The 15155-nt window shown below is 47.3% G+C and overlaps 1 protein-coding gene across 1 annotated transcript; it reads right to left on the reverse strand.

Annotated features, from left to right (window-relative positions):
* Positions 1-162: 162 nt before the first annotated feature.
* TMEM222 (transmembrane protein 222) lies at positions 163-10798 on the reverse strand. The gene is made up of 6 exons (XM_083626608.1): positions 10280-10798; positions 6782-6866; positions 5806-5837; positions 4865-4961; positions 4349-4479; positions 163-3445 (listed from the first exon to the last, which is right to left on the reverse strand). Exons 1-6 carry the CDS (start codon positions 10429-10431, stop codon positions 3358-3360), a joined length of 585 nt encoding a protein of 194 aa, XP_083482734.1. The 5' UTR covers positions 10432-10798; the 3' UTR covers positions 163-3357.
* Between the last annotated feature and the right edge of the window lie 4357 nt (positions 10799-15155).

Below are 15155 nucleotides of genomic sequence, written 5' to 3' on the forward strand. Positions count from 1 at the left end.
ACCTTATTTGGGGGGGGGAGTAAACATTAATTTCTCTACAGCGAGTTTGATCATAGCCATGCAGCCGCTGAGCTCTCATCAATTCTGAACACAAGCCCTTCTCTCCTCCCCGACAGCTGGAGGGAGGGAAAGAGGCAGCCTGAACAATGAAGCCACCACTGCTTGGAGACATACACAGAAATGCATTTATTTTTCACCATCATCGGGATTATGAAATCACAGCAGCAGAGTTCAGTATATACAAAGGAATCCAGCACCCCCTGGAGAAACGACTCACAGGACAGAGGCCCATCTGGCTAATCATCAGCAAAGGAGGGGAAAGGGGGGAGGGGAGAGAGGGGGAACCCCAAGTGGCACATCAATGAAGCTTCCAGAGAAGAAAGGAAAATGAAGAGGCTGGAATGTAACAAAACAAAAAAGCAAGAACCCCAGAAAGCCTCGACGGGGTAGGTACCAAATAAACAATGACACCTTTGAGATGAACCTTGGCACCTAACCAAATCTCTGAAGACATCTAGCCGATGGGAATGCAGAATGCATGCAGAGACAGTGGCATACAATGACCTCTAAACCACAGGTTTCTCACTGTCCCTACAACCAACACATTTCTGGAAAGAAATGGGAGGCAAAGCTGTATGCTAGCGCATACACGCACACCAATAAACCCTCTGTGCTGCACCCTATGAGTGAGTGACACGGGTGTCGAAAATCCCTGCGCGGAAGTGCTTCCCCTTAGAGGAAGGTTGTAACTCACACCCTTGCCCTAAAGAGGCAGCGTTAAGTGGGCAGCACAACATTCAAAAATGAGTGGCAAATAAACAAGTGCTGAAAAGAGGAGGGCCAATTCATTCTGCGGGGTCGTGGCTTGCGTGATATACGGGCTTGTGGTGAGGATGTCACAAATTTATTTCTTCCACTAAACCCACATTCCCACCCACTGCCATGGCCATGACAACAGTTTCAGTTTTTTTCAGCAGTATGGTAAACAAAGGCAGGGCTGAAATTCAGGTCCACAGTGGAGTAAAGTGGTGGCTTTGTCATAAGGGGCAGAGCTAGATAATCAGCAACCACTTAAAAACTCACCACAGAAGACCTGCAGGATGGGAGAGGGCAGTTGCTTCGAATCTGTTATTGATGCCCACCATTCCCATCCCTTAGCTGCAACAAGGAAATCCTTTGGAGTGGGATTCAAAACCCAGATTCGTAACTTCCCTGCCTTTAGTAGGTTAGCACATTTGACTTCTGGGGTGCATCGGAGAAGTCCCACTGTCTTCTCAATTGGTCACCTCTCTTCACCGCTAAGCAGGCTGTTCAAGAATGTAGAAATATTATGAGAATGCAAGGGGGGGAAAGGGAGCGAGAGAGGGGAGGAGGGAGAGGAGTGATGGGAGTTTCTGGCATCTTTGCTCCTCCTGCATCTATTGCCAACTTTAATATGTGGCAAAGCTTGTATAGTTGCATCATGTCAGCAAAGCACTTTTTAATTGACTCAAAAGACCAGTTGAGGCTACTGCTACTGTAGAAAGGAAGTAGGCTTTGAGCGCCAGGTCTGTGAGTTGCTTGGGTTTCCTGGAGCTCTTTTTTTCTTTTTGGCAAACCACTGCAAGATTCCCCCCACTCCAACACACACACACGCGCGAGAGCAGGGAGGGAGGGATAGAGTCTCTCTATTCAGTGGATCTGGTCTATTATTTCCCTCAGAACTAGAATCCCCGCTGGGTGGGAGTGTAAGCGAAGCGGCAGAGGGGCAGCGGGATGGGCCACCACACGCATTCCCTTTGATCTAAGACCTTTGATCTCCAATCAGCCTAGAGCTTATTGATCGGCTTTCTACAGCTGCCGTTATTCATGGTTGAAATGGCAAGAGTCCGACACCCAAGAGGACCTGCTCGGACGCAGGTGTTTTAAGGGGAAGACAACACGCTGCTCCTTTGCACAGTGCAAAGTACTTGGCACTCTAGGGAGTGTGCAAAAGACGACTGGAAAGGGTGGAGATTAGCATGGGGAGGAGAGGGTGGGAGGGGGTGGCATGCAGCAGAGAGCGGTGAAGCACTTTCTGTCCCCTTCGGTTAAAAAGAGGAGGAGGAAGACTGCGCTTTTCATTGCTACATGGGCCAAGGCCAAAATTAAGTGGGCGGCACACAGTTTTCTAGTGCAGCCTTCGCCAACCTGGTGCCCTCCAGTTATTTTGACTACCACTCCCATCAGTCCCGGGCAGTATGTGCTAGCTGTGACTGATGGGAGCTGCAGTGCAAAACCTAACGTGGTCACCAGGTTGCTGAAGACTGCCCTGTTTTCAGGTTACCTGGAAAGCAGTACGAGAGAACTTGGCTCTTGAATGCATGGTTCTCTTCCCTTCAGAACAGACTTCATACTGGTAGGACTTCCAGCTTCGCTGGGTTAGATCAGGCATCTCCCTGGGGCGAGTTTTGCTCCTAGAGTCTTTCAAGGCACAGTGTTGTGCAGAACTACGTTATAAGCCATAGAGTTTAACCATCAGTGGGTAGAACACTCTGCTTCTATCACACACACGTGCGCAAAAAATCTTTGGGAACTGGTTTTATGAAGCGACTGCACCAAATATCACTTAGGTTGGTGGGACCTGGGGGGGGCGTGGTTTAGAGAAATCAGCTGCTTTCAGAACAATGGCATTTCTGAGGAGCACCAAATTAAAAGCAAACAAAAAAATGCACTTCTTGTGCAAAGGAGAAGAGGACACAACCTCCACGCTATGGTAAAAAGTCCTATCTGCAGAAGTGAAGACTGAAGGCAACCCCAGCTCTCCTGAGCAACGAGGCTGTCATTTCAGGCTGCCAATCGCTGCGGTACCCTGCCATAGGAACACTGTTACGACCAAGAATGCCACAAACCCCATTTACCAGCGCAAGCAGGTTTAAAAACCAAACCCCTCCAACTCCAACCCACAGCATCCACTACTATCATTCCTCATAAAGTGCCATCGAGAAGCTTTCTGCAAGAGACTGGGGAAGCTTACAACCAGCCCCGGCGCCTACTGCGACGTGCCCAAAGTCCTCGCCACACCACCTACAAATCCAAGTCCAGGTCGTGCATCCCTACGCAGAAACTTTGAACCCGAAGAGACCTTTGGCGAGAAGCAAGATGCGGTGGTTCCCCCCTTTCCCTTGATGTTTGAAGGGAAGAATTATGAGGAAGAAAAGGGGGGGGGGAGGGAAGAAAAGAAAGTCCACCAGGATAAAGGAAGAGTTGTTATTATGCAGCACTTCTTTTCTGCGGGTTTCTGGGCCACGCAGCTCACTTCCACAGCCTTCCTGGGCTCGGAGAGCCAGAGTTTTCAAGACTTGACTTCCAAAGAGGGGAGAACGCTGGCGCCGTCCATCATCGCAAGTGAAGAGTCAGGCTGACTATCAGGATAATCCCCAAAAAGAGGATGAAAGGAAGCCAGGTCTTCACAAAGCCCCCTATGCTGCAAGGGAGAGAAAGAGAGATTTAGAGAACAAGAGAGGGAGCAGGGCGAGTAAGAGGCAGGTGGGACCATGAAGGAGATGGGGCAGAAACTGGAGAGGGTTGTTTAGAAACTGGAAGCACAGGAGGGAAAACAAGCTGTGCCAGTCATCTCGGCTTTACTTAAGCCTGTTAAGGAAGGTTGTGCCATACATTCAAAGCACGCAGCTTTCCCCAAAGAATCTTGGGAGCCTGTCCAGGGTTTGGCTCTGTGAACGGTAATCTACAGTTCCCAGGATTAGGGTGGGAGGGTGGCTATTTCCAACCTGTGTACAAGGTGGTGAAAGTGTTTGTGTGCAATTTAAGCTCAGCCCTACTTAAATCTGCATAAATACCAGGTAACTCAGGGGGTTTTTTCCAGCACAGGAAAGCTCAGTTTCCAAGCTGTGCTTTAGAAAAGAATAGCTGGAGAAAATACATTAACTGGCTACAGGTAGGTAGCCACATTGGTCTGCCATAGTCGAAACAGAATAATAATAAAAAAATTTCCTTCCAGTAGCACCTGAGAGACCAACTAAGTTTGTTATTGGTGTGAGCTTTTGTGTGTATGCATACTTGGCTGTGCTTTTTCAACTGCGCAAGTGAAGTTCCCAGCAGGTTTTGCCCACAGCCACCAACTTCCAGTCCATAAAGTTGGCCACTCATCACAAGGGCTTGCTGTTGACCCCGGGACCAAACCTGCCGTCCAGAAGGGCTTAATGTTGCAAGCACCATCAGATTCTATGAGCCGAATAATCCCAATAAGCATAACCGGTCACCAGACTGCTACATACTGCAGAAGCTTGGTGGAGATCAAGGCCCTTGATCGAAGTCTGCACCTCTGCACGCCACAGTATTCACAGCAACAGTCAAGCTTTCTACTCACCTTACGTACTTTCCGTATAGAAGGGAGAGGAAGCAAAGTTTGACCATATTCCAGGAAGTGCTGTTGTCATATCGCATGAGGTTTAAGGCCAGGGCTACGTGAGAGTGGCAGTTGTCACAGCAGAGGTTGTGCTGAAATGGTAAAAAGCACACTGCTGACGATACTTTTATTATTAAATACATATTCATTACCCACCCTTCAGCCTAAGGTCCCAGGGCAGGCTACAGCATTAAGAACAATATTAGAAACAATCTAAAACAACTAGCTGGGGCTTATGGGAGTTGGAGTGTGAAAACATCTGAGAAGACCACAGGTTGCCGGTCTGCGATGTAGGGTTTTCACAGTTAGAAGGGCTCATCTAAAACAACTCCTTGTTTATCTTCAGCAGCTGGCAAGCAAGCTTGTGTTTCCAAAAGGTTTCTTGATCAGCAGCAAGAGCCTTACTCTGCCCTCCCAGCCCCAAACCAATTCTGGGTGCATGTGACCCTGCCGATTTGAGTACTGAAGTCACCTCACCATACGGTGCTTGTACTCCTCAGAGGCGTCGTGCACCGCAGTATCCCAAGCATTAGGGCCACAGGAATACACTTTGCTGGGATCCAGCTTCCAGTATCTGGGAAAAGCGGGGGGAGAGGGAGAGAAGAGAACTAAAGATGCCAGTTCATGTTTGTTTTCAACAACCTGCTCCCCCCCCCAACAACATTCTCCTTTCTAATAAATTCTGTCGCTAGTAGGATTTTCAAATGACATCTCTGCAAATTTAGATCCAGAAATTCTGAAAGCAAGGCTGTGTGTATGTGTGCTTATGCTGTGTGTGCATTCATCAGCCATTACTTGTGCTTAGGTAATGGAAGTGCAGAAATTAGAACTGGATGCACCATTTAACATCCTGAGAAACCCTTTCCCTACTTAAACTTGTTTCCAGCCCTTACTGCTGCACACACAATATAGAATGTGCATGGGTGGAATTTCAGAAGCCGGAAATAAGATGGTTCCCAAAGAGGATTCCCAATGTATTGGGGATCTGCATCTTCTAGCCCTTCCTGCTCCTTATGCTTAGATCTGGGCAAAAAGGGGGGGTAGCTTTAAAGAGGTCGGATAGTTGTCTTCCCCATAAGGATTACAGATTTGGAATCTCCCAAAAGGATTCTGTTCTTTCAGAAGTTTCAGCAGCTTTTTGTCTTAGTCTGTGGGCACCAATAGATTACATTCCGTCTATTCTCAAAGCAGCAGAAATATTATTATTACACTGGAACCTCAGACGGCTGCAGGTTTTCTGCTTAAGGAGAGATTTCATGTTATGCTCCTCACTGAGAAGCACAAGTCCCAGTTCTCTGCTGCAATCTGAATTTTTAGTCTGCCTTAATAGCTAAAATATGACATGCATTGCTCAGCTTTTCTGTGGATACAGTTTATTTGCAAGTAAGAGGAGAGGGCGGAGAGAAAACAGCACTTACTTTACAGGCCTCCCAAAAGCCATGTTGTCCTCCTAGTAGAGAGAGCAGGAGGGAAAATAATAAGCACACTTCATTTCCTGAGTAGCATAGAATAATTCATATCACTAAATACATAATCTTGGGTTCTGAGGAATTACAACAGGGGCTGTTAACGCCCACAGAAACCTTCCCTACAAGGGCCCCTCCCCTTGTTGAAGATTGACTTGAAAAACACACACCATTCTGTTCTAGTCAATAGAATAGATGTTTGGATGTGCTTGATGCCAAAAGACTTACTCCAGTTTGAAAGATTGCTGACACATAAGTCAGACAAATTAGCTACTGCACCCCCCTCTCTCTCTCCCACCACCAGTCCCCCTTCATGTTTTCTTTTCCTAAATTTGCTGGGACACTTGGAACAGGATTGTCTTCTTCAATGCTTATTATCTCTCAAGAGATAGAGAGAGGCCAAGAGGTTTGTGCATCTGTCTGCTTCAGAACATTCTGAAACTAGTAACCAAACATGAATTTTCAGAGCTCTTTGGAGCTACTGGAAGGAAAAGGAAAGTAACCCTGGAAATCTATACACACTTAGCTGAGAATAAGTCCCACTGAACTCAAGAGAACTTGCTTTTGAGTAGAGAAGTATAGGATTGCACTGTTATAGCCTCCAGGTTTCGTGTACAAGAGGAAGGAGCAACCGGTGGTGGAGAGCGCAGTCTTATTCTTTACATGACCACCTGGATGAATCTCAACTCAGTCTTGTTATTTAACCACTTGCCAGGTTATCATAGGCAACTAGGAATTCCCCTCCCCACGTGCCCTCAGAATCGTCTCTGGAGGGTCCTCCAACCCCCCGGAGCAGATTTTGAAGGTGTGCAGGGGTGCAGCTGCTGAGAAGAGGAGAAAGCAAAAGTACTGCTGCGATAGTGGAACAGCAGCACTGGCCACGACTCAGTGGTTGCCAACAAAGCCACAGGAACAAGCTTCTACTTACCGAGACATAGTATGGCCCTGCAAAGTCCCGGATGACTCCAGCTGAGGTACAAATGCCCATGTGACCAATAATGGGGAACAGCCATCTACCAAAAGAAGAAAAGGAAGTATCAGGGGGCATAGTTTTTGTCCTTGAAGGTAAGTTGCTAAAAAGATGCTGCAGTGGCTGCCCAAGGCGACAGGACTGAACAGGGTGAGAGACAGCGACAATTCTGACAGTCCATCAAAGCCAGCAGGACCTAACCTGGGCACAAATCAGATGGGATATTTAGTCTTTTTCCTGTTTCAAGTTCCCTGTGCTCTGAATGGTTGTAGACTATATGTATTCCTCCTGAACAGGCTACACTCATGCTTCTAAACAACTACTTTCCAGGCCACAAGTAGATAAGTAGGAATCATCTCCAGGTGATCTGGTGGAAGAAAGCCTTTGTAACCTAGGGGCAGTTGCAGACAATTCATTTATTGAATATTCATCCTGATTTGTTTTGGGGAGGTTAGACAATGTTGTGCCAAAGCAAGTGTCACCATACACTTTCCAGTGTGTTTCTCCATTAAGTTTGATCTTTTGGGGAGGTGGGTTTCTCCTGCAATGCCTCCCAATCAACTGATCTGCCAGTATGAGATTGAATCTCACTTGAAAAATAGCAAGTCTGGAAGCATCCTAGAAGAAGAAAGTTGGAGCTTTATTCCCACCAGTCTTTGGGAAACATGAATTCATTTCACAGGAGCAGCCTAATGGTGTAACCTAATATGGTGGTATGCAATTGAATCCCACCCAAAGTACAGCAACAGTTGGGCAGAGTCCATGGTCTTTAAAACCATCAAGGATATTTGCCAGAAGATAACTAAGGCTGCAGGGATGCAGGTGGCGCAGTGGGTTAAACCACAGATCCTAGGGCTTGCCGATCAGAAGGTTGGTGGTTCGAATCGCCGCGATGGGGTGAGCTCCCGTTGCTCGGTCCCTGCTCCTGCCAACCTAGCAGTTCGAAAGCACATAAAGTGCAAGTAGATAAATAGGTACTGCTCCGGTGGAAAGGTAAATGGTGTTTCCGTGCGCTGCTCTGCTTCACCAGAAGCGGCTTAGTCATGCTGGCCACATGACCCAGAAGCTGTACGCTGGCTCCCTCAGCCAATAAAGCGAGATGAGCGCTGCAACCCCAGAGTCGGTCACGACTGGACCTAATGGTCAGGGGTCCCTTTACCTTTTAACTAAGGCTGCAACTCTAATCCCACTTACTTGGAAGTAAGGCTGGCCCACTGAATTAAATGGGACTTACTTCTGAGTAGATATGGTTAGGACTGCATCATACCCCACATGCCAATCTACAGAACGCTGTCAGTACCAGCTGAAGAAGTTGACACCCTCTGCAGCAGACACACAAGCTTTATGGCCAGGGAGCCCCCGAGGTTTGCCCTAGAAGATTGCATGAAACCAAGGAAGAGGTGCAAGGATCTAGAACAGGAATAGGGAACCTGTGGCTATCCAAATGTTGCTGAACTACAACTCCCATCATCCCTGACCATTGGCCATGTTTGTTGGGAGTTGTAGTTCAGCAGCATCTGGAGGACCATAGGTTCCCACACCTGGTCAGAAAGTTTAGGATTTTTTGTCTGACCTGTAAGAGTCAAGGAACATTTTCTTCTTTTGTCCTTCAGGCTTTCAAAACAATTTCTGAGTTATGTAAATACCTGCAATACTGGACAAATAAAATTTCTGTATACCTAAAGCATGCTTGTGTTTTTAAACCCCAGGGTCCATTAGGTCTAGGCACCAAAGCCTGCCACATTAAGGCCCAAAGAGACACAACATGGGAGATCATAGAGCTGGGAGAAACCTCAAAGGTTATTGAGACCAGCTTCCATCTTAATGCAATAAATACACTCTTAGTTACCTGTGATAAGATCACAAAGCTTTTCTTTAACTCAAAGCGGCTGTGTGGAGCACTGATTTTAATTAGGGCACTGGCTCCAAGGGCAGGTGTTTAACTCTTTCCCCATAGACACTTTCCCAATCTAAACCGACATCAACACCCTGCTCCTATTTGCTCCACAGAAGGGGGGGGGGACAGATAATACTAGATTTCCCCATACAAGAGTAGCAGCAATTTTGTGGGTGGGTGTGAGCATCTGACATTTAGGTCAGGAAAATGAGACCAGCAGGGAGAAAATGTTGAATATCTCTTTCTCCGGCACTACAATCTGGGGTTCACCATGGCTTCTTTAAAGCCTCCATTCAAAGATCTGACCACAGAACTCCTACATCAGGGGTGGAGAACCTTTCTCAGTCCAAGGTCCACTCTCTCTGGCAGGGAACTTTCTACACACTAGGCGAGGCTGGCGCCAGAGGCAACAAAATGGGTGGAGCAACAAATGTGACTCTTATCTTTCTACATTCAAGCTATGCAAAAGTCAGAAGTGTCTTTGCTGTGATTAACAAGAAGGGTTTTTTTAAATTTCTGTTGCAAAATGTTTCAGCTTCATCTGCTATTATGATAAAGATGAAATTATGCTCTTTTTAAGGTGGCAGTTATAGAGCTATGAGGATGGAATACTCAGATGGGTTTTAAGGAATATTCATTATTTTCGTGATTAGCTGAATCCTAAAAATCCAGACCTATCTACCTCTGTACACACATTTATTTTATGTCTTTCTGTTCTGAACCTACTGTTCATCTGAAGTGCACCAAGGTGAACCCCCCATGTACTATTTTTTGTAAGCAGGAAAGGAAAAAAAGATTCTGTCCACAATGGAGAAACAAAATTACTAGAACAAACCCGGGGTGGGGGGTGGGAAACGGACCCATGCAACAGTACCAGCTGTGTAGACAAAAAAATAAAAAAATAAATCGCACCACGTTTTAAACTTTTTCTTTTGTTTTAAATTACTTCACAAGGGGGAACATTTAAAAAATGAACAGATCCCAATGCTCTACTTAACTACTTGATACAGCACAATTTTCTAATAAGCACAGTCTTATATATGACCCAACAACCTGACCTGCTTCTGAAGTTTGATTTTGCCCCTGAAGAAAAGTGTTTAGGAAAATGCAGAGAGGGACATCTTTTGTCTCTGCTGCTGCTGTTTCCCCCCTCTTCTCCCCCACTATCTCGTCCTCGTTAAAACTGGAGCTATTGCTTCAATAATTCCTGGTCCTACCTTTGTGTCTTTTACACATTTAAGCTTAAATCATTATTTCGACCTTCCGTTTTATTTTGTGAGCGGCCCAGAGAACTTTCTTCGTTAATGGGCAATCCGTAAACAACAATACTTCGAGCCCCGCTTCCTTCCAAAAGAACAGCCCGTATCTTACCGTCACAACAGCCCTGTGAGGTAGGCGAGACCCAGAGCAAGTGTTGCAAGACTGCCCGTGTCGTCCCCCCACCCCACCCCCCAAAAAACCATTTCCCCTTCCTAACAGCCCTGCGGGGTAGGCTAGGCTGAGCGGGGCAGGGAGGGGGGGATCCGACGCGGCGTCCCGAGAAGGGGGCGGAGACTCACGTGAGCACGGGAATGGGCGTCCACACCACGCAGTAAGGGAAGCGGCAGCGCTCCGGATCCAGCCCTGCTCCCCCGGCGCCGCCGCCGACCCCCACGCTGACGCCGCCGTGGAACTGCTTCATCTTCCCCACCGCAACCTCCTCTTCCTCCATCACCAGGAGGGGGAGGTTCCGGGCCGGGGGGCGGGTGACGTCACTTCCTGGATGCGGGAGCGCCGCTTCCGGGACGGCGAGGGGGCGGGGCGATGTCCGGCCAGCCTATCGCGTTGCTGCATCGGCGTTGTTCCTGAACCTGCCTTCTATCGAGGGTTCTAATGAGTTCGCCTGGTGACGCCACTGAGCGCAGCCCCGTCACTCAGCCGCACGTTCCCTCCGCCTCGCAGAGATGGGGGGGGGGGAGAGAAGGGCTGGGCTGCTACATCTTTTATTAAACACTGGTGATTTTACTAAGTTTCAGTTTATCTTGAGCAGTCCGTTCACGGCGTTGCAGCCAGTCAGCCGAGCCGCGACAGTTTCCGGCGTAGGGGGGAGGTACGTTGCCTGCTCCCCACCCCGCGTCACAACCTGCCCGTCATCTGTGCTGGGGATTGTTGTTTAGTCGTGTCCGACTCTTCGTGACCCCATGGACCAGAGCACGCCAGGCACTCCTGTCTTCCACTGCCTCCCGCAGTTTGGTCAAACTCATGCTGGTAGCTTCGAGAACACTGTGCAACCATCTCGTCCTCCGTCGTCCCCTTCTCCTTGTGCCCTCCATCTTTCCCAACATCAGGGTCTTTTCCAGGGAGTCTCATGAGGTGGCCAAAGTACTAGAGCCTCAGCTTCACGATCTGTCCTTCCAGTGAGCACTCAGGGCTGATTTCCTTCAGAATGGAGAGGTTTGATCTTCTTGCAGTCCATGGGACTCTCAAGAGTCTCCTCCAGCACCATAATTCAAAAGCATCAATTCTTCCGCGATCAGCCAGAAGGTCCAGCTCTCACTTCCATACATCACTACTAGGAAAACCATAGCTTTAACTATAGGGACATTTCTCGGCAAGGTGATGTCTCTGCCTTTTAAGATGCTGTCTCTGTGCTGGGGATCTCCCAGCCAATCTGCGGCCAGGGTGGGTGTGGCCACGGGCCGTTTAATTTTGGCGTGGCGCGCTCACTCTTCCTTGCCTTTTTGGATCAGCACCGAGCTTTGCCTGCGGTTTTCTTTCGGTCGTTTTTTTCCTGCTCTAGAAGCCTTTTGTTTTGAACATCGTTGCCTTCCCCTGTAGAGCACAGCAGCCCGGCTTCAGCGACTGCTTCCAGCAGGGCTGGCTGCCTGCAATCAGCTGTGAAGCCGGCGACTTACAGCTGGGGAGCAGCGCGTTTTTCGCTTGGGCTGCTGAAGCAACGTCCACCGCCCTTCTGCTCTGCCTTTGGCTTCCCGCTCGCTAATTGCCAGGAGGCATTGCTTCAGAGGTCTCCCTTCACCACAAGCCTCAGATTGGGTGAGATGGTTTGGATTCCCCCTTCTCCAGTTGCTTCTCCTTACCTCCCCCCCTTCACCCTTTGCTACACACCCACACACCCCTAAATACACACACGCACACCTTGCTTCTCTGTGGATTTTGTGAGAACTTTCCCACCCTCCACCCCCGCGGCTGCGTTCGTGCTTATTTGCATTTACTGCGTTTGCTTTTGTGGATGTGTGCATCTGCCTTGTGTTGCTGCTTGTCGTTTTGGCTATGGCACCCTCTTTTCATGCTTTGCTCTGATATGATCTTGCTATGGCAATTGTCAGTCACCATGTTGTCGGGGCCAGGTAGGAATTTTTTCCAAGTGGCAAATTGACACCAGCCATTTGGTTTTCGCCTTCCGATTAGCAATCCACAGCTTTTGTGCATTGGGTAAGCCTTTGTTTCGTTGGAAGGGAGGTTGTTGCCTCGCCTGGCCCAGCTCAGGAAGGTTATCTTGTTAAAGGGATCCAGGGTGTGAATACTGTCTAAAGCCATGTCACAGCCCCTACAGGGACCTATCTGACGTAAGTTATAGGGCACCCCCTATCTGTGGTTTACTCTTCCCTGCAGATGAGCAAGAGTCAAGACATAGCCTGGCTTCACACCTGCACCTAAGCCAAACCGCTCACGTCTGTAACCAATAAAGTTGTGGTCTATTTGAACCCATATTCAGTGTCAGCGTGGTTTATTGTTCTCCTGGGAACTTTGTGGCTCGGGTGCCTTGGCATGCAAGCACAACTTCCGAGTAAGCATGCATAGAACTAGGCTGTCCTCTGTAGTTCTGTTAAACACAGATATACTTTTTATTATATTATTATTTATCTATTATATTATTTATCAAATTTACATACCGCCCTTCATGTAAGGATCACAGAGCGGTTTGCAGTAGAAAAAACACACACCATAAGTGTAACAATAACACACACACACACTCCACACACACCATTTAAAAGGCCATAGACTGTTTATTTCACAAAAGGCCTGGGTGAGGAATGTTTTCACCTGGCACTCAGCTACTTCTGCATATGTATAGGACTGGGCTCCATATGGCCCTTTGTGGGTCTGTAGCTAAAGTCTGCAGGAAAACAAAAGAGTTTGAATAAATATGCAGATCATCTCTCAGCGAAGAGAAAAGTAATCATGTTTTTTAATTTTTTCATAAACTATTGAGGGAGGTAGCGAAGTTTGTGGACAACACTGATGGGCTGTTAACCAGAAGGTTGGTGGTTCGAGCCCACCTAGGATTCCCACATTGCAGCCGGTTGGACTAGATGACCCCTGAGGTAAGGTTACCAGATTTTTTTTCAATGAATCCGGGGACACTTTTCAACTTCAATGGATTTTGTATGGGGACTAATTTGTAAATCCAGGGACTGTCCCCAGGAAACGGGGACGTCTGGTAACCTTACCCTGGAGTCCCTTCCAACTCTACTGTGATTCCATGATTTCAGATGATCAAACGTGCAGATTGTGAAGGGCTCCACAAGAATCTCTCCAAACTGGGTGATGTTAAAATGGCAAATGTGTTTCAATGTAACTTAAGTGTGAAGTGAGGATGCACATGGAGCAAAATACCACACACACACACACACACACACATATATATATATATATACAATCAAATAAATATTGTTGTATAAAACCATTTAAAATAATAAATTCAACAAAAAAATGTGAGCCCAAGGATTTTCCTACAACAATAAAAAAAAAATCCTATTCCTCAGTGTCTCAGTACAGTTTGATAGGATTTCTGATGCTGCTGGCATTCTTTAAGAGGGGTTCACTGAAGAGCAGCTCAAGATCCAGCTGACTACTGTCCTCGTGGGTATGAAAAACCAGGAGATGGCTGGATTGTGGACGAAAGCTCTGCAGAAGTTTTCGTCCTGAAGGAGGCCAAGGAACATGTGAGTGGGCAATGAGGTATCATAACACATAACCTTTGTATAGAACATAGTTGGGGAATAGTGTAACTGATACCAGTGGGTTTTGCAGTTGGCACTGGTCAGTTCATTTTTGGCAGGTATTGGCTTCGCTTGGAAGTTCACAGTTGAAACCATGAGCTTCCTGGCTGAGCACCTTGCTGCTATGCACTAATTTATGACCATGGACTTCTACTGTTTGCTCCAACAGTTTATTAAGCACTTCACTGACAAAATGGTGAAGGTAAGGTGCTGCAAGGATTGTAGAGAAGAGACTTGGACCATTTCTTTTCAGTGTGTGAGCCAACCTCATGCTATTGGGTCACATGATACACAATGGAAGCACTTGCTTACTATTGTTTGTTCAGAGGGGCCTGACAATTTCAGGGCAAAAGTTTAACCAGGTGTCCAGAAAAATCTTGTTTTGTGAAAGGCGGAGTTCCCAACAAGTATCTCCTCTTGGCTATCAAATGAGGGGTACTTGCTCTGTGAGGCAGTAGAGGTCTAGTGCTCCCAAGTGTATAAACAACTACCTGACTTTTAGAAGACATCTGAAGGCAGCCCTGCTTAGGGAAGCTTTTAATGTTTGATGTTTTATCATGTTTTTCCATATATTCTGTTGGGAGCCACCCAGAGGGGCTGGGGAAACCCAACCAGATGGGCAGGGTATAAATAATAAATTGTTAATACTAATAGTAATAATAATAATAATCTGTTTTATTTGCGGGCATAGATACCGGCAGCAGCACCCTCGGCTATGGAATCCTCATCCTCACAAAGTACCCCCAGGTAGCAGCAGGTGAGGTAAATGGTAAAGTCGTTCTGTTGCACACATTTTATTATTTATACATTTACTGCATTTCTAGGCCCACTTTATCTTCCAAGGAGCTCAAGGTTCTGCTCCTCCCCATTTCATCCTCACAACAACCCTGTGAGTCAGGGTTCAGCAACCTTTTTCAGCAGGGGGCCGGTCCACAGTCCCTCAGATCATGTGGTGGGCCAGACTATATTTTGAAGGGGGGGGAATGAACGAATTCCTATGCCCCACAAATAACCCAGAGATGCATTTTAAATAAAAGCACACACTCTACTCATGTAAAAACACGCTGATTCCCAGACTGTCTGCGGGCCAGATTGAGAAGGTGATTGCAGCCTAACTGGCCACGTGAGTACTTTTTCCTGTTCTTTTTCAATGCACGTTATAGGGGCGTTGTTCTGAATGCAGGCTATTTATTCCACATTTTTCATCCCACTGTTTGGCTCCTAAGAAGTCCTCAAGGCAGCTTGAAGTAAGAAAACACCACCCTAGAATAATGTGGACAATGGGATGGTCTGCAGGGGTTTGCCACGCCATCCACCTCTTTGCCAACCAGATCAGGATGCGGAATGGTCTGGCTGCAACTATCGGCACCTGAGAATGTCACCCGCAGATGCCACTCACTTGCTCACAGGACCCACAGCTGCAGTTCATCTG

The sequence above is a fragment of the Podarcis filfolensis genome, assembly GCF_964270895.1.
Source record: "Podarcis filfolensis genome assembly, chromosome: 8".
In the NCBI taxonomy this organism is placed as follows: Eukaryota; Metazoa; Chordata; class Lepidosauria; order Squamata; family Lacertidae; genus Podarcis; species Podarcis filfolensis.

Excerpts from the sequence above, each read along its gene's own strand:
- TMEM222 (XM_083626608.1), bottom strand. The coding sequence starts at position 10,431 with ATGGAGGAAGAGGAGGTTGCGGTGGGGAAGATGAAGCAGTTCCACGGC. Across the intron at positions 6,867-10,279 it reads ACGCCCATTCCCGTGCTCAC|ATGGCTGTTCCCCATTATTG; the intron begins GTGAGTCTCCGC and ends TTCTTTTGGTAG. Across the intron at positions 3,446-4,348 it reads CTATACGGAAAGTACGTAAG|CATAGGGGGCTTTGTGAAGA; the intron begins GTGAGTAGAAAG and ends TCTCCCTTGCAG.